Below are 16,395 nucleotides of genomic sequence, written 5' to 3'. Positions count from 1 at the left end.
GTGATCATGGGGGGGTAACATCATGTCTGGAGGAAACAAGGCACTGCCCATCACCTGCCCAATACAATCCCTACAGTGATCATGGTGGGGGCAGCATCATGTCTGGAGGAAACCAGGCACTGCCCATCACCTGCCCAATACCATCCCTACAGTGATCATGGTGGGGGCAACATCATATCTGGGGGAAAACAGGCACTGCCCAATACCATCCCTACAGTGATCATGGTGGGGGCAGCATCATGTCTGGGGAGAAACCAGGCACTGCTCATGAACTATTACGGTTTGTGCTCCGGCCGCAAGTGCTGGCCATGAGCGCATTGACCCGATTCACATCATGGGACATGCCCCCATGCGAATCCCAGCCCGTCACTCTGAATCCCAGCCCGTCACTCACCTCTGTCCGCTGCTCTCTCCTCCCCTGCCTCTTAGCACCGGTGTGCGTGTTCCCGTCTCCTGAGGCGCGCATGAACCGGAGCTATAAGATATTAGGGGCCAGTACGCCCATGATTAAGTCTACCACCTGTGCCCCACTTATAAATTCCTGCACCTCCCACACATTCCTGCTGGATCTTTGTTGCCTTGTGCCATTGAGAAAGCATTATTCTGTCTTGCCGTGTCGTGTTTCTGACCCCTTGTTTTGTAACCTGACCTTGCTCCTGAGCTGACTGCCTACTGACCTCATGCTACATTCCTGACTATGCACCTGTGCTGCCAGCCCTGACCTTCTGCTATCCTGACTACTAGTTGCTGTATCCCTCCTGTGCCTCGAATCTCCTCAGCCACCTGTGTGGTCGAGTCAAGCCAGGGGTAGCGACCTGGGTGCCGCCTGCCACAGCAAGACCATCCTGCTTTGCAGCGGGCTCTGGTGAAAACCAGCGGCATCTTAGACTCCGCTCCCTGGTATTGCCCACGTCATCTGCCCACAGGTCCAGCAGATCCACTACCTCCAGTATTCCTGTCTTCTAACCGTGAATATTACATGACCTGCCCAATACCATCCCTACCGTGATCATGGTGGGGGCAGTATCATGTCTGGAGGAAACAAGGCACTGCCCATCACCTGCCCAATACCATCCCTACAGTGATCATGGTGGGGGAAGAATCATGTCTGGGGGAAACCAGGCACTGACCATTACCTGCCCAATACCATCCCTACAGTGATCATGGTGGGGGCAGCATCATGTCTGGAGGAAACCAGGCACTGCCCATCACCTGCCCAATACCATCCCTACAGTGATCATGGTGGGGGCAGCATCATGTCTGGAGGAAACCAGGCACTGCCCATCACCTGCCCAATACCATCCCTACAGTGAAGTATGGTGGGAGCATCATCATGTCTGAAGGAAACCAGGCACTGCCCATCACCTGCCCAATACCATCCCTACAGTGATCATGGTGGGGGCAGCATCATGTCTGGAGGAAACCAGGCACTGCCCATCACCTGCCCAATACCATCCCTACAGTGATCATGGTGAGGGCAGCATCCTGTCTGGAGGAAGCCAGGTACTGCCCATCACCTGCCCAATACCATCCCTACAGTGAAGTATGGTGGGAGCAGCATCATGTCTGGAGGAAACTGGGCACTTCCCATCACCTGCCCAATACCATCCCTACAGTGATCATGGTGGGGGCAGCATCATGTCTGGAGGAAACCAGGCACTGCCCATCACCTGCCCAATACCATCCCCACAGTGATCATGGTGGGGGCAGCATCATGCCTGGAGGAAACCAGGCACTGTCCATCACCTGCCCAATACCCTCCCTACAGTGAAGTATGGTGGGAGCAGCATCATGTCTGGAGGAAACCGGGCACTGCCCATCACCTGCCCAATACCATCCCTACAGTGATCATGGTGGGGGCAGTATCATGTTTGGAGGAAACCAGGCACTGGCCATCACCTGCCCAATACCATCCCTACAGTGATCATGGTGGGGGCAGCATCATGTCTGGAGGAAACCAGGCACTACCCATCACCTGCCCAATACCATCCCTATAATGATCACTGTGGGGGCAGCATCATGTCTGGAGGAAACCAGGCAGTGCCCATCATCTGCCCAATACCATCCCTACAGTGATCATGGTGGGGGCAGCATCATGTCTGGGGGAAACCAGGCACTGCCCATCACCTGCCCAATACCATCCCTACAGTGATCATGGTGGGGGCAGCATCATGTCTGGGGGAAACCAGGCACTGCCCATCACCTGCCCAATACCATCCCTACAGTGATCATGGTGGGGGCAGCATCATGTCTGGGGGAAACCAGGCACTGCCCATCACCTGCCCAATACCATCCCTACAGTGATCATGGTGGGAGCAGCATCATGTCTGGGGGAAACCAGGCACTGCCCATCCCCTGCTCAATACCATCCCTACAGTGATCATGGTGGGGGTAGCATCATGTCTGGAGGAAACCAGGCACCTCCCATCACCTGCCCAATACCATCCCTACAGTGATCATGGTGGGGGCAGCATCATGTCTGGAGGAAACCAGGCACTGCCCATCACCTGCCCAATACCATCCCTACAGTGATCATGGTGGGGGTAGCATCATGTCTGGAGGAAACCAGGCACTGCCCATCACCTGCCCAATACCATCCCTACAGTGATCATGGTGGGGGCAGCATCATGTCTGGAGGAAACCAGGCACTGCCCATCACCTGCCCAATACCATCCCTACAGTGATCATGGTGGGGGTAGCATCATGTCTGGAGGAAACCAGGCACTGCCCATCACCTGCCCAATACCATCCCTACAGTGAAGCATGGTGGTGGCAACATGTCTGGGGAAAACCAGCGCTGCGGAGAGCTTGCAAAGGTGGGTGCTGAATGATAGATTGCAAGGTCCCCAGCAGAGGGACCCCCGCGATCAGACATCTTAACCCCTATCCTTTGGATAAGGGATAAGATGTATTAGGGTCGGAGTGCCCCTTTAAACCCATTTGATTATCTCTGGAGACCTGGAAATGTCTTCCACTGATGGTCCCCATCCAACCTGACAGAGCTTGAGAGGATCTGCAGAAAAGAATGTCAGAAAATCCCCAAATCCAGGTTTATAAACCTTGTGGCCTCATCCCCAAGCAGACTGGAGGAATCACTGCCAAAGGGGCTTCACCTAAGTCTTGAGGAAAGGGTATGAATACTTATGTCACTGCAAGATTTTTGTTTTTTACTTTTCGATAAATTAGAAAGATTTTTAACATGTTGTTTTTACTTTGTCATTATGGGGTGCTGAGTGCAGAATAATGGAGGAGGGGCCTAAAAGGGTCTGAAAACGTTCCGAATGCACTGAATACATGACTGCAGGAAACATGAACTTCACAAGATGTTTTTTAACCCTTACAATAAAGTGTCACAACTCCAAAGGGTGTAAGGGGGCAGTCACGCCACGTTTGGATCCGGCTGCCATATTGCCAAAACGAGGTGTGAATGCCCCCTAACAGATGCACTTTAAGTTGTGACTTCCATGGTTTGGACCTGTTTTTCCAGCACATCCTACAAATTCTAGATCTGACTGACATTTGGGGAATTTGGAGGCCAAGTCCCCATGTTCAACCCTTCCTCATGTTCCCCAAACCGTTCTTAAAGGGGTATTTCAGTAGATTTTTTTCAAATCAAGTGGTGCCAGAAAGTTAAACAGATTTGTAAATTACTTCTATATAAAAATCTTAATCCTTCCAGTACTTATCAGCCGCAGTATGCTCCAGAGGAAGTTGTTTAGTTCTTTCCAGTCTGACCACAGTGCTCTCTGCTGACACCTCTGTCCATGCCAGGAACTGTCCAGAGCAGGAGAGGTTTTCTATGAGGATTTGCTCCTTCTCTGGACAGTTCCTGACATAGACAGAGGTGGCAGTAGAGAGCACTGTGGTCAGACTGGAAAGAACTCTAGAAAGAAATACAACTTCCTCTGGAGCATAAGGCAGCAGATAAGTACTGGGAGGATTAACAATTTTAATACCTACCCCTTTAAACAATTTCTCCAGAGTGGCAGGACATTATCCTGTGGAAAGATGCCACTGCCCTGTACTACTGCCATGACAGGGGAAGTGAATCTGCAATAATAAGGTAGATGGTACGTGTCACGGTAACACATAAATGTCTGGACCCAAGGTTTCCCAAATCCTTAACTACCCCATCAATGTTTTCTCCTTTATCTCACTGTACACGTTGGGCTGTATATAACCCTGTTATCCAGCGCCCAATTTTACACCAAATGGTGCTGTTGTCATTGGCAACCACAAGGGCCCTGAATTACTTTCCACACAGCCACCGCTCATTGCCTCCAAGTGTTTACAAACTGGAATATTGTAATCTTTTATATCATTAGATTTAATCATTATTTTCATTAACCCTTCACTGATCATATTTAGTATAGACACCAATGAGAAGATTTATCAAAACCTGTGTAGAGGAAGAGTGGTGCAGTTGCCCATAGCAACCAATCAGATCGCTGCTTTCATTTTTGAAAAGGCCTCTGAAAAAGGAAAGAGGAGATCTGATTGGTTGCTATGGGCAACTGCACCACTTTTCCTCTCCACAGGATTTGATAAATCTCCCCCCAGAGTACGGATACATCCTGTTTTTTTATTTTCTATTAAAACGAACCTACACAATGGCGGTATTCTACCTTTTTTCATTCCACCCCACAAATATATTTTGTTCTATTTCTCAATACATTATATGGTAAATGAAATGGTCCGGCCCTTTCGTGCTGGAGGGATGTCCCATGAGGCCAAAACGTTCCCCTATTAAACCAACATTTTGGGGTATAAGTATAAGATTTGTAATTCCTACGACGTATAAAACCTGGTGAGGTCCTGTAAGTTGGTTTTTGTGAGGGGTTGTAGAGACGCCGGAGCTCTCATAGAGGGCACATTGTGGGCACAGACGTCTCCTGTTGGCAGTGGGCAGTAGTAGAGAACACATCTCCTCTGCAGCCCTTAGGGTCACAAGAATTCTTCTTGTAGGTAGTTTTGATAATAACTTTATATTAGGGGTTATTTGTGATATTTCCATATATAATACAGATTTGCTGTATGGATAATTGTAATACTTCTAATACATCAGCAACCAAGGACGTGACATCATCAGGTATAGAATGTGATGACATCACAGATGGTGGTCGGTTATACCACTGCAGGATACAGGCAAACCCTTCACTTTCTGTTAGTTCAGATTGAGAGCGCTCAGTTTTCCTGAGAGTGATAAGAATATTTCTTCTTCTAATATGACGAGCCCAACCCTGGCTATCCTGCCATTGTTTTGGGCATTATGGACCTTCGTGGGTGTCCTGACCACCTTCACCATGACCATCGCACAAGGCCATTACCGGACAGGGGTCATCAGCATCAGGTAGGAGACTCTATAGGGACATTGGTGGGAATCCTACAATACACCATTCCGTCCTCTAATATCTTCCCCCGAACATTGGATTGTTAAATGGCCCCAAAAAGTCCAACAACTTGTTATATGTTGTTACTGATGGTTGTTTAAAATGTTTTGAATATTTTTTCCCCATATCTACTGGGACATTAACCAGTCCTACATCACCTTCCACCATCACAAGAAGGGACACGCCCCCTCCCACCACACACCAATCACTTCCCACCACCACAAGGAGGGACACGCCCCCTCCTACCACACACCAATCACCTCCCACCACCACAAGAAGGGACACGCCCCCTCCTACCACACACCAATCACTTCCTATCACCACAAGAAGGGACACGCCCCCTTCCCCTGAGAGGATTTGTAATACGCTGAGCTAATGAAAGGAGGTATTTTTATAGTTAATATGGGTGATGGAGGCAGAAAATGAGATGTACATGATCAGGATTATGTACTGAGTAACATTATTATTTTTGTTTTTTTGGGGGGATCTGAGAGGTGCACTTTAAGAAAATAATAAATGTTTCTTTTTTGTGTTACTAGTGACTGATTCTTGTTACTAGTGACCGGCCCTTGTTACTAGTGATCGGCCCTTATTACTAGTGACCGGCCCTTGTTACTAGTGATCGGCCCTTATTACTAGTGACTGATTCTTGTTACTAGTGACCGACCCTTGTTACTAGTGACCGATTCTTGTTATTAGTGACCGATTCTTGTTACTAGTGACCGATTCTTGTTATTAGTGACCGATTCTTGTTACTAGTGACCGATTCTTGTTATTAGTGACCGATTCTTGTTACTAGTGACCGGCCCTTGTTACTAGTGACCGATTCTTGTTACTAGTGACCGATTCTTGTTATTAGTGACCGATTCTTGTTACTAGTGACCGGCCCTTGTTACTAGTGACCGATTCTTGTTACTAGTGACCGGCCCTTGTTACTAGTGACTGATTCTTGTTACTAGTGACCGGCCCTTGTTACTAGTGACCGATTCTTGTTATTAGTGACCGGCCCTTGTTACTAGTCACCGATACTTGTTATTAGTGACCGGCCCTTGTTACTAGTGACCGATTCTTGTTATTAGTGACCGGCCCAGAGCTCTGCTAATGTTATATATGGAATCTATTTCTCCTCAGTGACACTGGAGCACAATATCCGGAATCCATCGTGCTGACTATAGTGTCCACCGTATCTTCTCTGCTAGGTAAGTGCACTATGTGTATCTATAGGAATTATTAATAGTGCCATCCTGAGTACAAAGGCGTTTCATGGGTGCAGAAGTTTAGCCTGGGCCCTCCTGCCCACGCCCATCAACCGCTGCTTGAGTAACTACTAACATGGCCGCCATGACAGCTTCAGCACATGTTTTCAGACAACTTTTGGCAGATCCACCATATGTTACCGAATTATATGTCCTGTATATGTTCTCATTATTAGTATCTTCAGACATGTATATGCTTTGTGTGGTATATATACCATCTATACACTGTTCTGTATATGGATTTCAGAGGCCGGGATTTTATACATCATCTACAAGTCCATGGAGATCAAGGCCCTGAAGAGAAGCCTTTGTGGAATCACCTACCAAACATGGCTGCTGACATTCGGGTGGATGACCTGTATCGGAAACATCATAACCCCATTGATACAGGTTTGTTTATACAGATTCTGTGGTGTTAGGGCCCCTTAGCTGGTCACCTATGAAGCCCCCTTACACAGGAGAAGAGCAGCACAGCTGGGGCCATGTATTGTCAGATAACCTGCTGATCTGTAGGTCTTGGGACAGAATGGGCCTGAGCTCACACCCCCTCACAATGATACATAAGGCCCAGTATAAGAATACAGATAATATAATAACACCATTGGCAGATGTAGGATTATCCAGGATACTTACCATTGGCAGATATTAAGTATCCAGGACAGTCATATATCTGCTAATGGTGTATAATGATATGGAGTTATATGTGTTGTCTGATGATTGGTCATCTAGGACAGGATATGTATATTGTGAAATGTCATATTTTCTTTGTTTTCCTCTAGGATTCAGCAATGCTTAATGACGGCTGCCTGGCGGTGTTATCCAGTACCATCATCTACGGTGGAATATCTGTGGCATCTCAGCTGTATCCAGGCTCCAGGGACCGGAGATGTAGGCGCCTTACCACCACGGTGCTGTCGGTGACCATCTTGCTGGCAAACATTAGCCGTATCCTTTACAATTCACTATGTTATGGGATTAAAGGAAACTCCAGTAAATCCTTTCAGACACCATAATGACTTTTAGGTTCTGTCCTTTGCCATTGATGGTGGTGGAGCCGGGTTATCTTGTCACTTCTGATCGTGATCAGTGTTTTTCTACTAAAATATGACCCCATTCTGCAGGGTTGAGGTTATTTTCCTATATACATCCTCCTTTCAGGGTTATCCTGTAAAATGATGGCATTATACACCTGTACAAGCGAGTTCTGCACACAGGTATATATATTCTACCACACAGGGCGAACTTCTTCACATGGTTATGGGATCCCAATCCCAGTAATTCCCACCACTGCTTGGTGAATAAAGGGGAAGACCAAAATGGACAAAGTCAAATGTATATTTCTGTTTTATTTTCAGTCTTCCCGAATTACGCTGACCATCCTGGAGTGGGTCGTGTTGGTGTTCTCCTGCATAAGCCAGATTCTGCTATATTGGGACTTCCCGGTCAGTATATGAAATCCAGATTTACAAGGTCTTGTTCACATGTAGCAGATTTGTTGTGTCTGGGGCCTTTATATGTCAGTGAATATGAAGGTTACAACGTGTCCGGCTCTTCTTTCACTTCGTAGGTTCTTACTACAACATCTAAGAGGAACATGATTGAAGCTGAGAGCGTCCTGAGTGTGGATCCATTGACAGTGCCTCTATTAGATCGAGCACTAGAGGATCAACCAGATGACGTGACGCCAGATGACGCTTCATCATGTGACTTTGTTACAGTGGACCTATTTTCAGCAGAGGACACAATACCATCAGAGTAGGAGCAACAGCGTCCCACTGGAAAAGACCCCCCCCCCCCCCTCCCTCTCCCCCCCCCCCCAAAAAAAATGGATGGATAGATCTATCTATCTATCTATCTATCTATCTCATATCTATCTATTATGAGAAGGTGAAGGGCATGGTGGTTGATGGGCGATATGTGTCACCAAGGTTCCTGGCCTTGGTGAAGTAAGAGCCGGTATTTAGTCAGTGTCTGTGCTGTGATGCAGACTGACACTGTGGATGTAGTATGGCTGGAAGGCCTATCTGGGACCACTCTTACTGGGAATGGCCAAGTGTAGGGTGGGGGCCATTCCCCACAATCCAGGCCGCCTTTCGTTGGCCTTAAAGGCAGCCTGCTCCACCAGCTGAGGGGGATTTACTAGTTGCAGCTCCCACTGCCAGAGAGAGCTGAGAGTGGAATCCTTCCCTGAGAGGTTGGAAGATGGTCGGCCGACTGCCTGGAGGCCTGGAAAAGACTTGCTTGATGCCGCATGGCATGGACTCAGGATCAGCTGGCACCTGTTGTCCTGTGTGACGCTGCTTCCTTGTGACTTTTCTATCTAAATAAATATATTTTATTACTTGGGTTTCCTTGTTTTATGTGTTGATATTTTCTCTAGCAATGTATATAGAAAGACATGTCATTTAGGGCAAAAAGTCCTTAGTAGGTGTCAGGAGGATTCTGGCCCCAAGACGTCAGCAGCAGATTCTTAGGGTACGTTCACACAAGGGGATTTGCAGCGTATTTTATGCTGCAGATCCACCGCTGAAGGACCTCTATATGCTGGCTTTACATGTGCCTGTCCGGAGCGGCAATACGTCACTACGTGCAGACACACTGAAACGATGTGCGAGTCGCCATGCATGCGTGGTGTACTCGCACACATCACGACTGCTCCCCCTGCTCAATGAGCTGCCGCGATGTGCGAGGATACTGCGCATGCGCGTGGCGACTCGCACGTTGCAGTGTGTCTGCTCGTAGCAGCGTATTGCCGCTCCAAGCAGGCACATGTAAAGGCAGAATACAGAAGGTCCTTCAGCGGGGGATCCGCATCGAAATACGCTGCGAAAATCCGCTCGTCTGAATGTATCCTCCATGGATCCGACTTGTTTCACCATTACTTTCCCGCCACTGATGACACAACATTATACAGTGAAGGCAACCTAATGATCACATATAATAGTCCACAATGGTGACTTAAAAAATGAAAAATAAAAAATTATGTAAAATCCCCTCCACTAATAAAATATAAAATTACCCCTCTTTCCATAAAAAGGAGAGAACAGAAAAACATTGACCAAGGGACATGTCCGAGGTCACTAATCCCCTTATTCAATTCCCACCCCTAAAACATAGCTTTTATTAAAGGAGTACTCCAAAATAGCAAACTTGTCCTCCATACTGCCGGCAGTAAAAAAAATAAAGAGGTACATACCTTCCTTACCTCCCCCGGTGCCTCCGGTAAGCCACTCCGGTCTCCGCCGCAATCCTCTTCCTGGTTGCTGGTGGTCGGCGAGTAATACTGCACTCAGGCAATCACCGGTCACAGCGAAGATCCAACTCGGCCGGCGGTAGGCTGAGCGTCAGTGTGACGTTTTCGGCCCCGGCACCTGCTGTCCACCCCCCGTCACCCATGTCCACCCCCCTGTCATCCATGTCCGCCTTGTCCACCCCCCAGTCCATCCCTGTCACCCATGTTCACCTCCCCTGTCCACCCCCAATCTACCCCCCCAGTTTACCCTATCACCAATGTCCACCCCCCTATTCACCCCTCTGTCCCTTTGTCACCCCTCTTTTACCTCCCTTGTCATCCTTGTCCACCCCCTGTTCCCCCCACCCCGTCTCCCATGTCCACCCCTCCCCCCGTCATCCATATCCACCTTGGCCACCCCTCTGTCACCCCTGTCCATGCCCCTGTCACCCATGTTCACCCCCTCCCATCCAGCCCTCTGACCACCGCCAGTCTACCCCTCTGTCATCCATGTCCACCCCCTATTCACCCTTCTGTCCCTTTGTCACCCCTGTCCACCCCTTTTACACCCTTGTCACCCCTGTTTACCCCCCCTGTCACCCATATCCACCCCCGTCACCCATGTCCATCCCCCCGTCACCTATGTCCACCCCCCCCGTCACCCATGTCCACCCTCCCGTCACCCATGTCCACCCTCCCGTCACCCATGTCCACCCCCCTGTCATCCATGTTCGCCTTGTCCACCCCCCAGTCCATCCCTGTCACCCATGTTCAGTGACCGGCCCTTGTTACTAGTGATCGATTCTTGTTACTAGTGACCGATTTTTGTTACTTGTCACCGGCCCTTGTACTAGTTACCGGCCCTTGTTACTAGTGAACGACCCTTGTTACTAGTGACCGGTCCTTGTTACTAGTGATCGGCCCTTGTTACTAGTGGCCGACCCTTGTTACTAGTGACCGGCCCTTGTTACTAGTGACTGTCCCTTGTTACTAGTGACCGGCCCTTGTTACTAGTGACCGGCCCTTGTTACTAGTGACTGTCCCTTGTTACTAGTGACCTGCCCTTGTTACTAGTGACTGTCCCTTGTTACTAGTGACCGGCCCTTGTTACTAGTGACCGGCCCTTGTTACTAGTGACTGTCCCTTATTACTAGTGGCCGACCCTTGTTACTAGTGACCGGCCCTTGTTACTAGTGACTGATTCTTGTTACTAGTGGCCGACCCTTGTTACTAGTGACCGGCCCTTGTTACTAGTGACTGATTCTTGTTACTAGTGGCCGACCCTTGTTACTAGTGACCGGCCCTTGTTACTAGTGACCGGCCCGGAGCTCTGCTAATGTTATATATGGAATCTATTTCTCCTCAGTGACACTGGAGCAGATTATCCAGAATCCAACGTGCTGACTATAGTGTCCACCGTATCTTCTCTGCTAGGTAAGTGCACTATGTGTATTTATAGGAATTATTAATAGTGCCATCCTAGTACAAAGGCGTAGCTAAAGTGTCATGGGTGCAAAAGTTTAGCCTGGGCCCACCTGACCACACCCATCAACAAACTCCCTGTAATGATTACAGGGTCTGACTATCACACAAAGCTTTCCCAGTCTCCTGAAAGGCACATGATCTGCTTAGTACTGACACATTTTAGCCATTCAGGAGCATGGGGAAGCTTTGGCCTGGTCTTGGGGTCCCAGCTCTGTGTACACATTGGTGGGGGGAGGGTGTCAGGGAGGGTGCTGGAAGGGAGAAGTGTACAGGGATGGTGTAATGAAGGGGGTGGGGCCAAGGAGCAGTGAATATTAATGAAGGGGCGGACCCATAGTAGTGAATAATAATAAAGGGGCGGGACCAACAGCCGAAGTGAAGACTTGTTATTGTTGCTAAAAGCCCATTGGGAACGCTCCTTATTGCTAGATTCTCAGGAATAGCATTTAGACAGTTTGCTCGTATCTTCTGAACAGCTGAACGTAATGGGGTAAGAGAAACAACCTTAAAAAGAGGCTCCCCCGCACTATAAGCTTAGGTATTCAGGTTAGTCCGGGTGAGCCTCCCGTCAGTCCGCCCCTAAACGTAGTACTGTACTGATTGGTCTGTGTGACCATCTATGCAGCCACAGGCCGCAGCATATAGTGTAGTGACAGGGGGGTAACTTTGACCCTTACCACCTTTATAGCTGCGCCACTGCTTGAGTAACTACTAACATGGCCGCCATGACAGCTTCAGCACATGTTTTCAGACAACTTTTGGCAGATCCACCATATGTTACTGAATTATATGTCCTGTATATGTTCTCATTATTAGCATCTTCAGACATGTATATGCTTTGTGTGGTATATATACCATCTATACACTGTTCAGAGGCCGGGATTTTATACATCATCTACAAGTCCATGGAGATCAAGGCCCTGAAGAGAAGCCTTTGTGGAATCACCTACCAAACATGGCTGCTGACATTCGGGTGGATGACCTGTATTGGAAACATCATAACCTCATTGATACAGGTTTGTTTATACAGATTCTGTGGTGTTAGGGCCCCTTAGCTGGTCACCTATGAAGCCCCCTTACCCAGGAGAAGAGCAGCACAGCTGGGGCCATGTATTGTCAGATAACCTGCTGATCTGTAGGTCTTGGGACAGAATGGGCCTGAGCTCACACCCCCTCACAATGATACATAAGGCCCAGTATAAGAATACAGATAATATAATAACACCATTGGCAGATGTAGGATTATCCTGTATACTTACCATTGGCAGATATTAAGTATCCAGGACAATCATATATCTGCTAATGGTGTATAATGATATGGAGTTATATGTGTTGTCTGATGATAGGTCATCTAGGACAGGATATGTATATTGTGAAATGTCATATTTTCTTTGTTTTCCTCTAGGATTCAGCAATGCTCAATAACAGCTGCCTGGCGGTTTTATCCAGTACCATCATCTACGGTGGTTTATCTGTGGCATCTCAGCTGTATCCAGGCTCCAGGGACCGGAGATGTAGGCGCCTTACCACCACGGTGCTGTCGGTGACCATCTTGCTGGCAAACATTAGCCGTATCCTTTACAATTCACTATGTTATGGGATTAAAGGGAACTCCAGTAAATCCTTTCAGACACCATAATGTCTTTTTAGGTTCTGTCCTTTGCCATTGATGGTGGTGGAGCCGGGTTATCTTGTCACTTCTGATCGTGATCAGTGTTTTTCTACTAAAATATGACCCCATTCTGCAGGGTTGAGGTTATTTTCCTATATACGTCCTCCTTTCAGGGTTATCCTGTAAAATGATGGCATTATACACCTGTACAAGCGAGTTCTGCACACAGGTATATATATTCTACCACACAGGGTGAACTTCTTCACATGGTTATGGGATCCCAATCCCAGTAATTCCCACCACTGCATGGTGAATAAAGGGGAAGACCAAAATGGACAAAGTCAAATGTATATTTCTGTTTTATTTTCAGTCTTCCAGAATTATGCTGACCATCCTGGAGTGGGTTGTATTGGTCTGCTCATGTATAAGCCAGATACTGCTGTATTGGGACTTCCCGGTCAGTATATGAAATCCAGATTTACAAATAAAAATACACAGCACTCCCAAAACTGTGAAAAATCAACATGAATACATTTAATGCATAAGACCTGCTGTGGAGGGTGAGGGAGCAGGCCCTCCAGCGGGGTCCCTGGTGGCTGGAGCAGCAGCTGTCCTCTCTTTTCCCTCCTGCTGCGCTCCAGTGGGGGGAGCCCGGGCTCCGGTCCAGCGGCCGGCGCTCTCACCGGAGTTCTCCCCATGCTCCCGGCGTTGGCGGGTGAGTCCCTCTGGATCTCCACAGTAGTGGTGGCCTCGGGAAGGGGAGGCGATGTGCACCTGGCGGACGCGGCGAGAGGCGAGGTATACATCTGCCCTTTGGGGGCACACCTCAAGGCTGAGGTCCAGGAAAAGATTTGGAAGAGGGAGTACGTGGATATTTTTTCCCTACTGCCTCTTGAGAAATTTAATTTGGACAAGGTCTGGCTAGACGAGGGTAAGCGGATGGAGAAGGTAGAGGAGGAGGAACGTCGGCGGTATCAGCTGATTCCGCGGACCTTCTCAAATTGGTTGCAGGCATTCGCCATCTTGGTCAGTGTGGTGGGGGAGAAATCACTGGAGCACTGCTCCGGTCTGTTCTGCTATATGGATGCTGTGTGGGAGGCGTACCGGGTTTATGGGGGGACGGCGTGGCTGTGATACGACAAACTATTTCGGCAGCGGATGGCGGTGCGTCCCTCACTGCGCTGGGATCATAAGAACATAGGGCCGTGGATGCGGCTTATGGTGGCTCCTCAGGATGGGGAGGGCTTGCAGTCCTTTCGTGATAGTGCCGGCAATTTCGGGGTCGGAGAAGGACGGTCGGCGGGGCGTGGAGTCTGCTTCAAGCAAGCATTGTCCCGCTGTTTCCATAAGGGGAAGGGTAGGGCTGTAGATTTTGAGCAGAAGAGGGATGATGCCGGTTCAGGTGGAAAGGATGAAGCCTTTCCTCGCCCTGTACCCAAATAGGGCAGTGGCGGAAGTGTTGCAGCTTGGTTTTTCGGAAGGCTTTCGTATTCTGTGTTCGGAGGTGGTGCCGGCGGTCATGGAGGAGAAGTTGCTTAAAGAGGTGCGGTTGGGCAGGATGGCTGGGCTGTTTGATCTCTCCTTTGGGGCTGGTGCCCAAGAAGGAGCCCAATAAGTTTAGCCTTATTCACCACCTCTCGCATTCGGCGGGGGGGCGGGGGTGGTCGGTGAATGATGGTATTGATCCGTCCCTCTGTGCTGTGTCATATACCTCTTTTGATGCGGCCTTGGTGTGGGTACGGTGTTACGGGCGGGGGGCTCTTTTGGAGAAAACGGATGTTGAGGCGGCTTTCCGTTTGTTGCCAGTACATCTGGACAGTTTTTCTTTGTTGGGTTGTTGCTTGGGGAATCGTTTTTTTGTGGACCTTTGTCTGCCTATGGGGTGCTCCATTTCGTGCGCATATATTTGAATAGTTCAGTACCTTCTTGGAATGGGAGTCTCAGGTGGACTCTGTTTTGCACTACCTGGACGACTTTCTGTTTTTGGGCCCGGTGGGGTCCCGGGGCTGTGCTGTGTTGCTACAAGTGATGGAGCAGGTGTCGCGTTGGTTTGGCGTGCCGTTGGCACCGGAAAAGACAGAGTGGCCGGCCACGACAGTTCCATTTTTGGGTATCGTGATCGATACCCTGGCTATGGAGTGACGGCTGCCAGAGGAGAAGTTGGGTGAGCTGAGGAAGGCGGTGGCATGTGCGTGTCAGGCGCACAAGTTGCAGTTACGGGAAGTTCAGTCTCTGCTGGGCCGTCTCAATTTTGCTTGTCGGATCATGCCTATGGGGAGGGTTTTTTTTGCCACCGCTGGGCCTCAGCTACTGCGGGTGTTGTCAGGCGGGGTTGCGTGCCGATTTGGGCGTCTGGCTAAAATTTCTGGCCCGCTATAACGGGCGGTCAGTGGCGATGGACCGACCAGTCTCAATTAGTCACCTGGAGCTGTTCACTGACGCTGTGGGTGGTTGTGGGGCGTATTTGCAGGGTCAGTGGCCGACGGCGTGGCGGGAGAAGGGTCTTACTCGGAATTTTGCCCTGCTGGAGCTTTTTCCGATTGTAGTGGCCGTGGAGGTGTGGGGGCTCTGTTCTGCGATCGGAAAATTTGTTTCCATTGCGACAACATGGAGGTAGTTCAGGCTATTAACAGTTAGACGGCGAGCTCGCCGTCGGTGGTTAGTTTGTTTCGCCATTTAGAGCTTCGGAGTTTGGAGCTTAATTGACACCTGGTCGCCTTACATGTGCCTGGGGTTGCTAACCCCCTCATCTCGGTTGCAGTGGGACTGGTTTCGAGAGCTGGCGCCAGAGGCCGAGGAATGTGGAGTTTGGTATAACTGTGGCCATGGGTCTAGTTTTCGGTTGGTGTGTGGGGCTACCTGGGGGTCGTATAGTCGCTGGTGGGCAGATTGGGAAAGGTTGGTCGGTCAACTCCCGCGCATTGGGAGGCAGCTCTGTTGATTTATGTTGGGAGGGCTTTTTGCGAAGGGGTTTCTCCGTCAGGGATTGGGCAGCAGATGGCGTTCTGGTTTAAGGCGCGGGGGTTTGCCAGATGCGTCCAGTTTTTTTTGGTAGGATAGGCTCTGAAGGGCTTTCGAAAAGGGGCAGTTTCCCGAGATAAGAGAAAGCCAGTATCTTTTCCGCTTTTGTTGCCTTTGGGAGGTTTGTTGGGGGGGGGGGTGTTTTTCCGATTATGAACGGTGTTTGTTTAGCGTTTGCGCTAGCCTTTTTGGGGGCTTTTCGCATTTCATAGCTGATGGCTCCTAGTCAGAAGCGGGTTGGGGGCCTGCTTTCCTCCGATGTTTGTTTGGCAGAAGGGGGCTTGGAGTGTTTGCTTCGAAGGTTGAAAACGCATCAGCGGGGTTGGCGGTCCATGGTGCGTTTGGCGCCGCTGGGAGGTTCGGCCATGTGTCCGGTGGTGCGTTATCGGGGATTTTTGG

General features: G+C 49.3%; 1 protein-coding gene and 1 long non-coding RNA gene across 3 annotated transcripts; both read left to right on the top strand.

Moving 5' to 3' along the window:
- Window positions 1–4,827: 4,827 nt before the first annotated feature.
- LOC130297428 (uncharacterized) lies at window positions 4,828–8,453 on the top strand. Of its 2 annotated transcripts, XM_056549902.1 has the most exons (8): window positions 4,828–4,961; window positions 5,066–5,350; window positions 6,522–6,589; window positions 6,894–7,036; window positions 7,426–7,591; window positions 7,805–7,860; window positions 8,002–8,088; window positions 8,214–8,453. In XM_056549902.1, the coding sequence occupies exons 2-8, from the start codon at window positions 5,226–5,228 to the stop codon at window positions 8,403–8,405; spliced, it is 837 nt and encodes a 278-aa protein (XP_056405877.1). In that variant the 5' UTR covers window positions 4,828–4,961; window positions 5,066–5,225; the 3' UTR covers window positions 8,406–8,453. The 2 variants fall into 2 exon arrangements, with proteins under 2 accessions (XP_056405877.1, XP_056405876.1); XM_056549901.1 differs by having other exon boundaries at window positions 4,829–5,350.
- A 2,787-nt stretch (window positions 8,454–11,240) lies between these two features.
- Window positions 11,241–15,777, top strand: LOC130297430 (uncharacterized). Its single transcript, XR_008849519.1, has 4 exons — window positions 11,241–11,312; window positions 12,237–12,934; window positions 13,149–13,204; window positions 13,346–15,777. It is a non-coding gene; the product is annotated as an uncharacterized LOC130297430 (long non-coding RNA).
- The last annotated feature ends 618 nt before the right edge of the window (window positions 15,778–16,395 follow it).

This window comes from Hyla sarda, chromosome 13 (assembly GCF_029499605.1).
Source record: "Hyla sarda isolate aHylSar1 chromosome 13, aHylSar1.hap1, whole genome shotgun sequence".
NCBI lineage: Eukaryota > Metazoa > Chordata > Amphibia > Anura > Hylidae > Hyla > Hyla sarda.
This window is presented reverse-complemented; position numbering and strand designations above follow the sequence as displayed.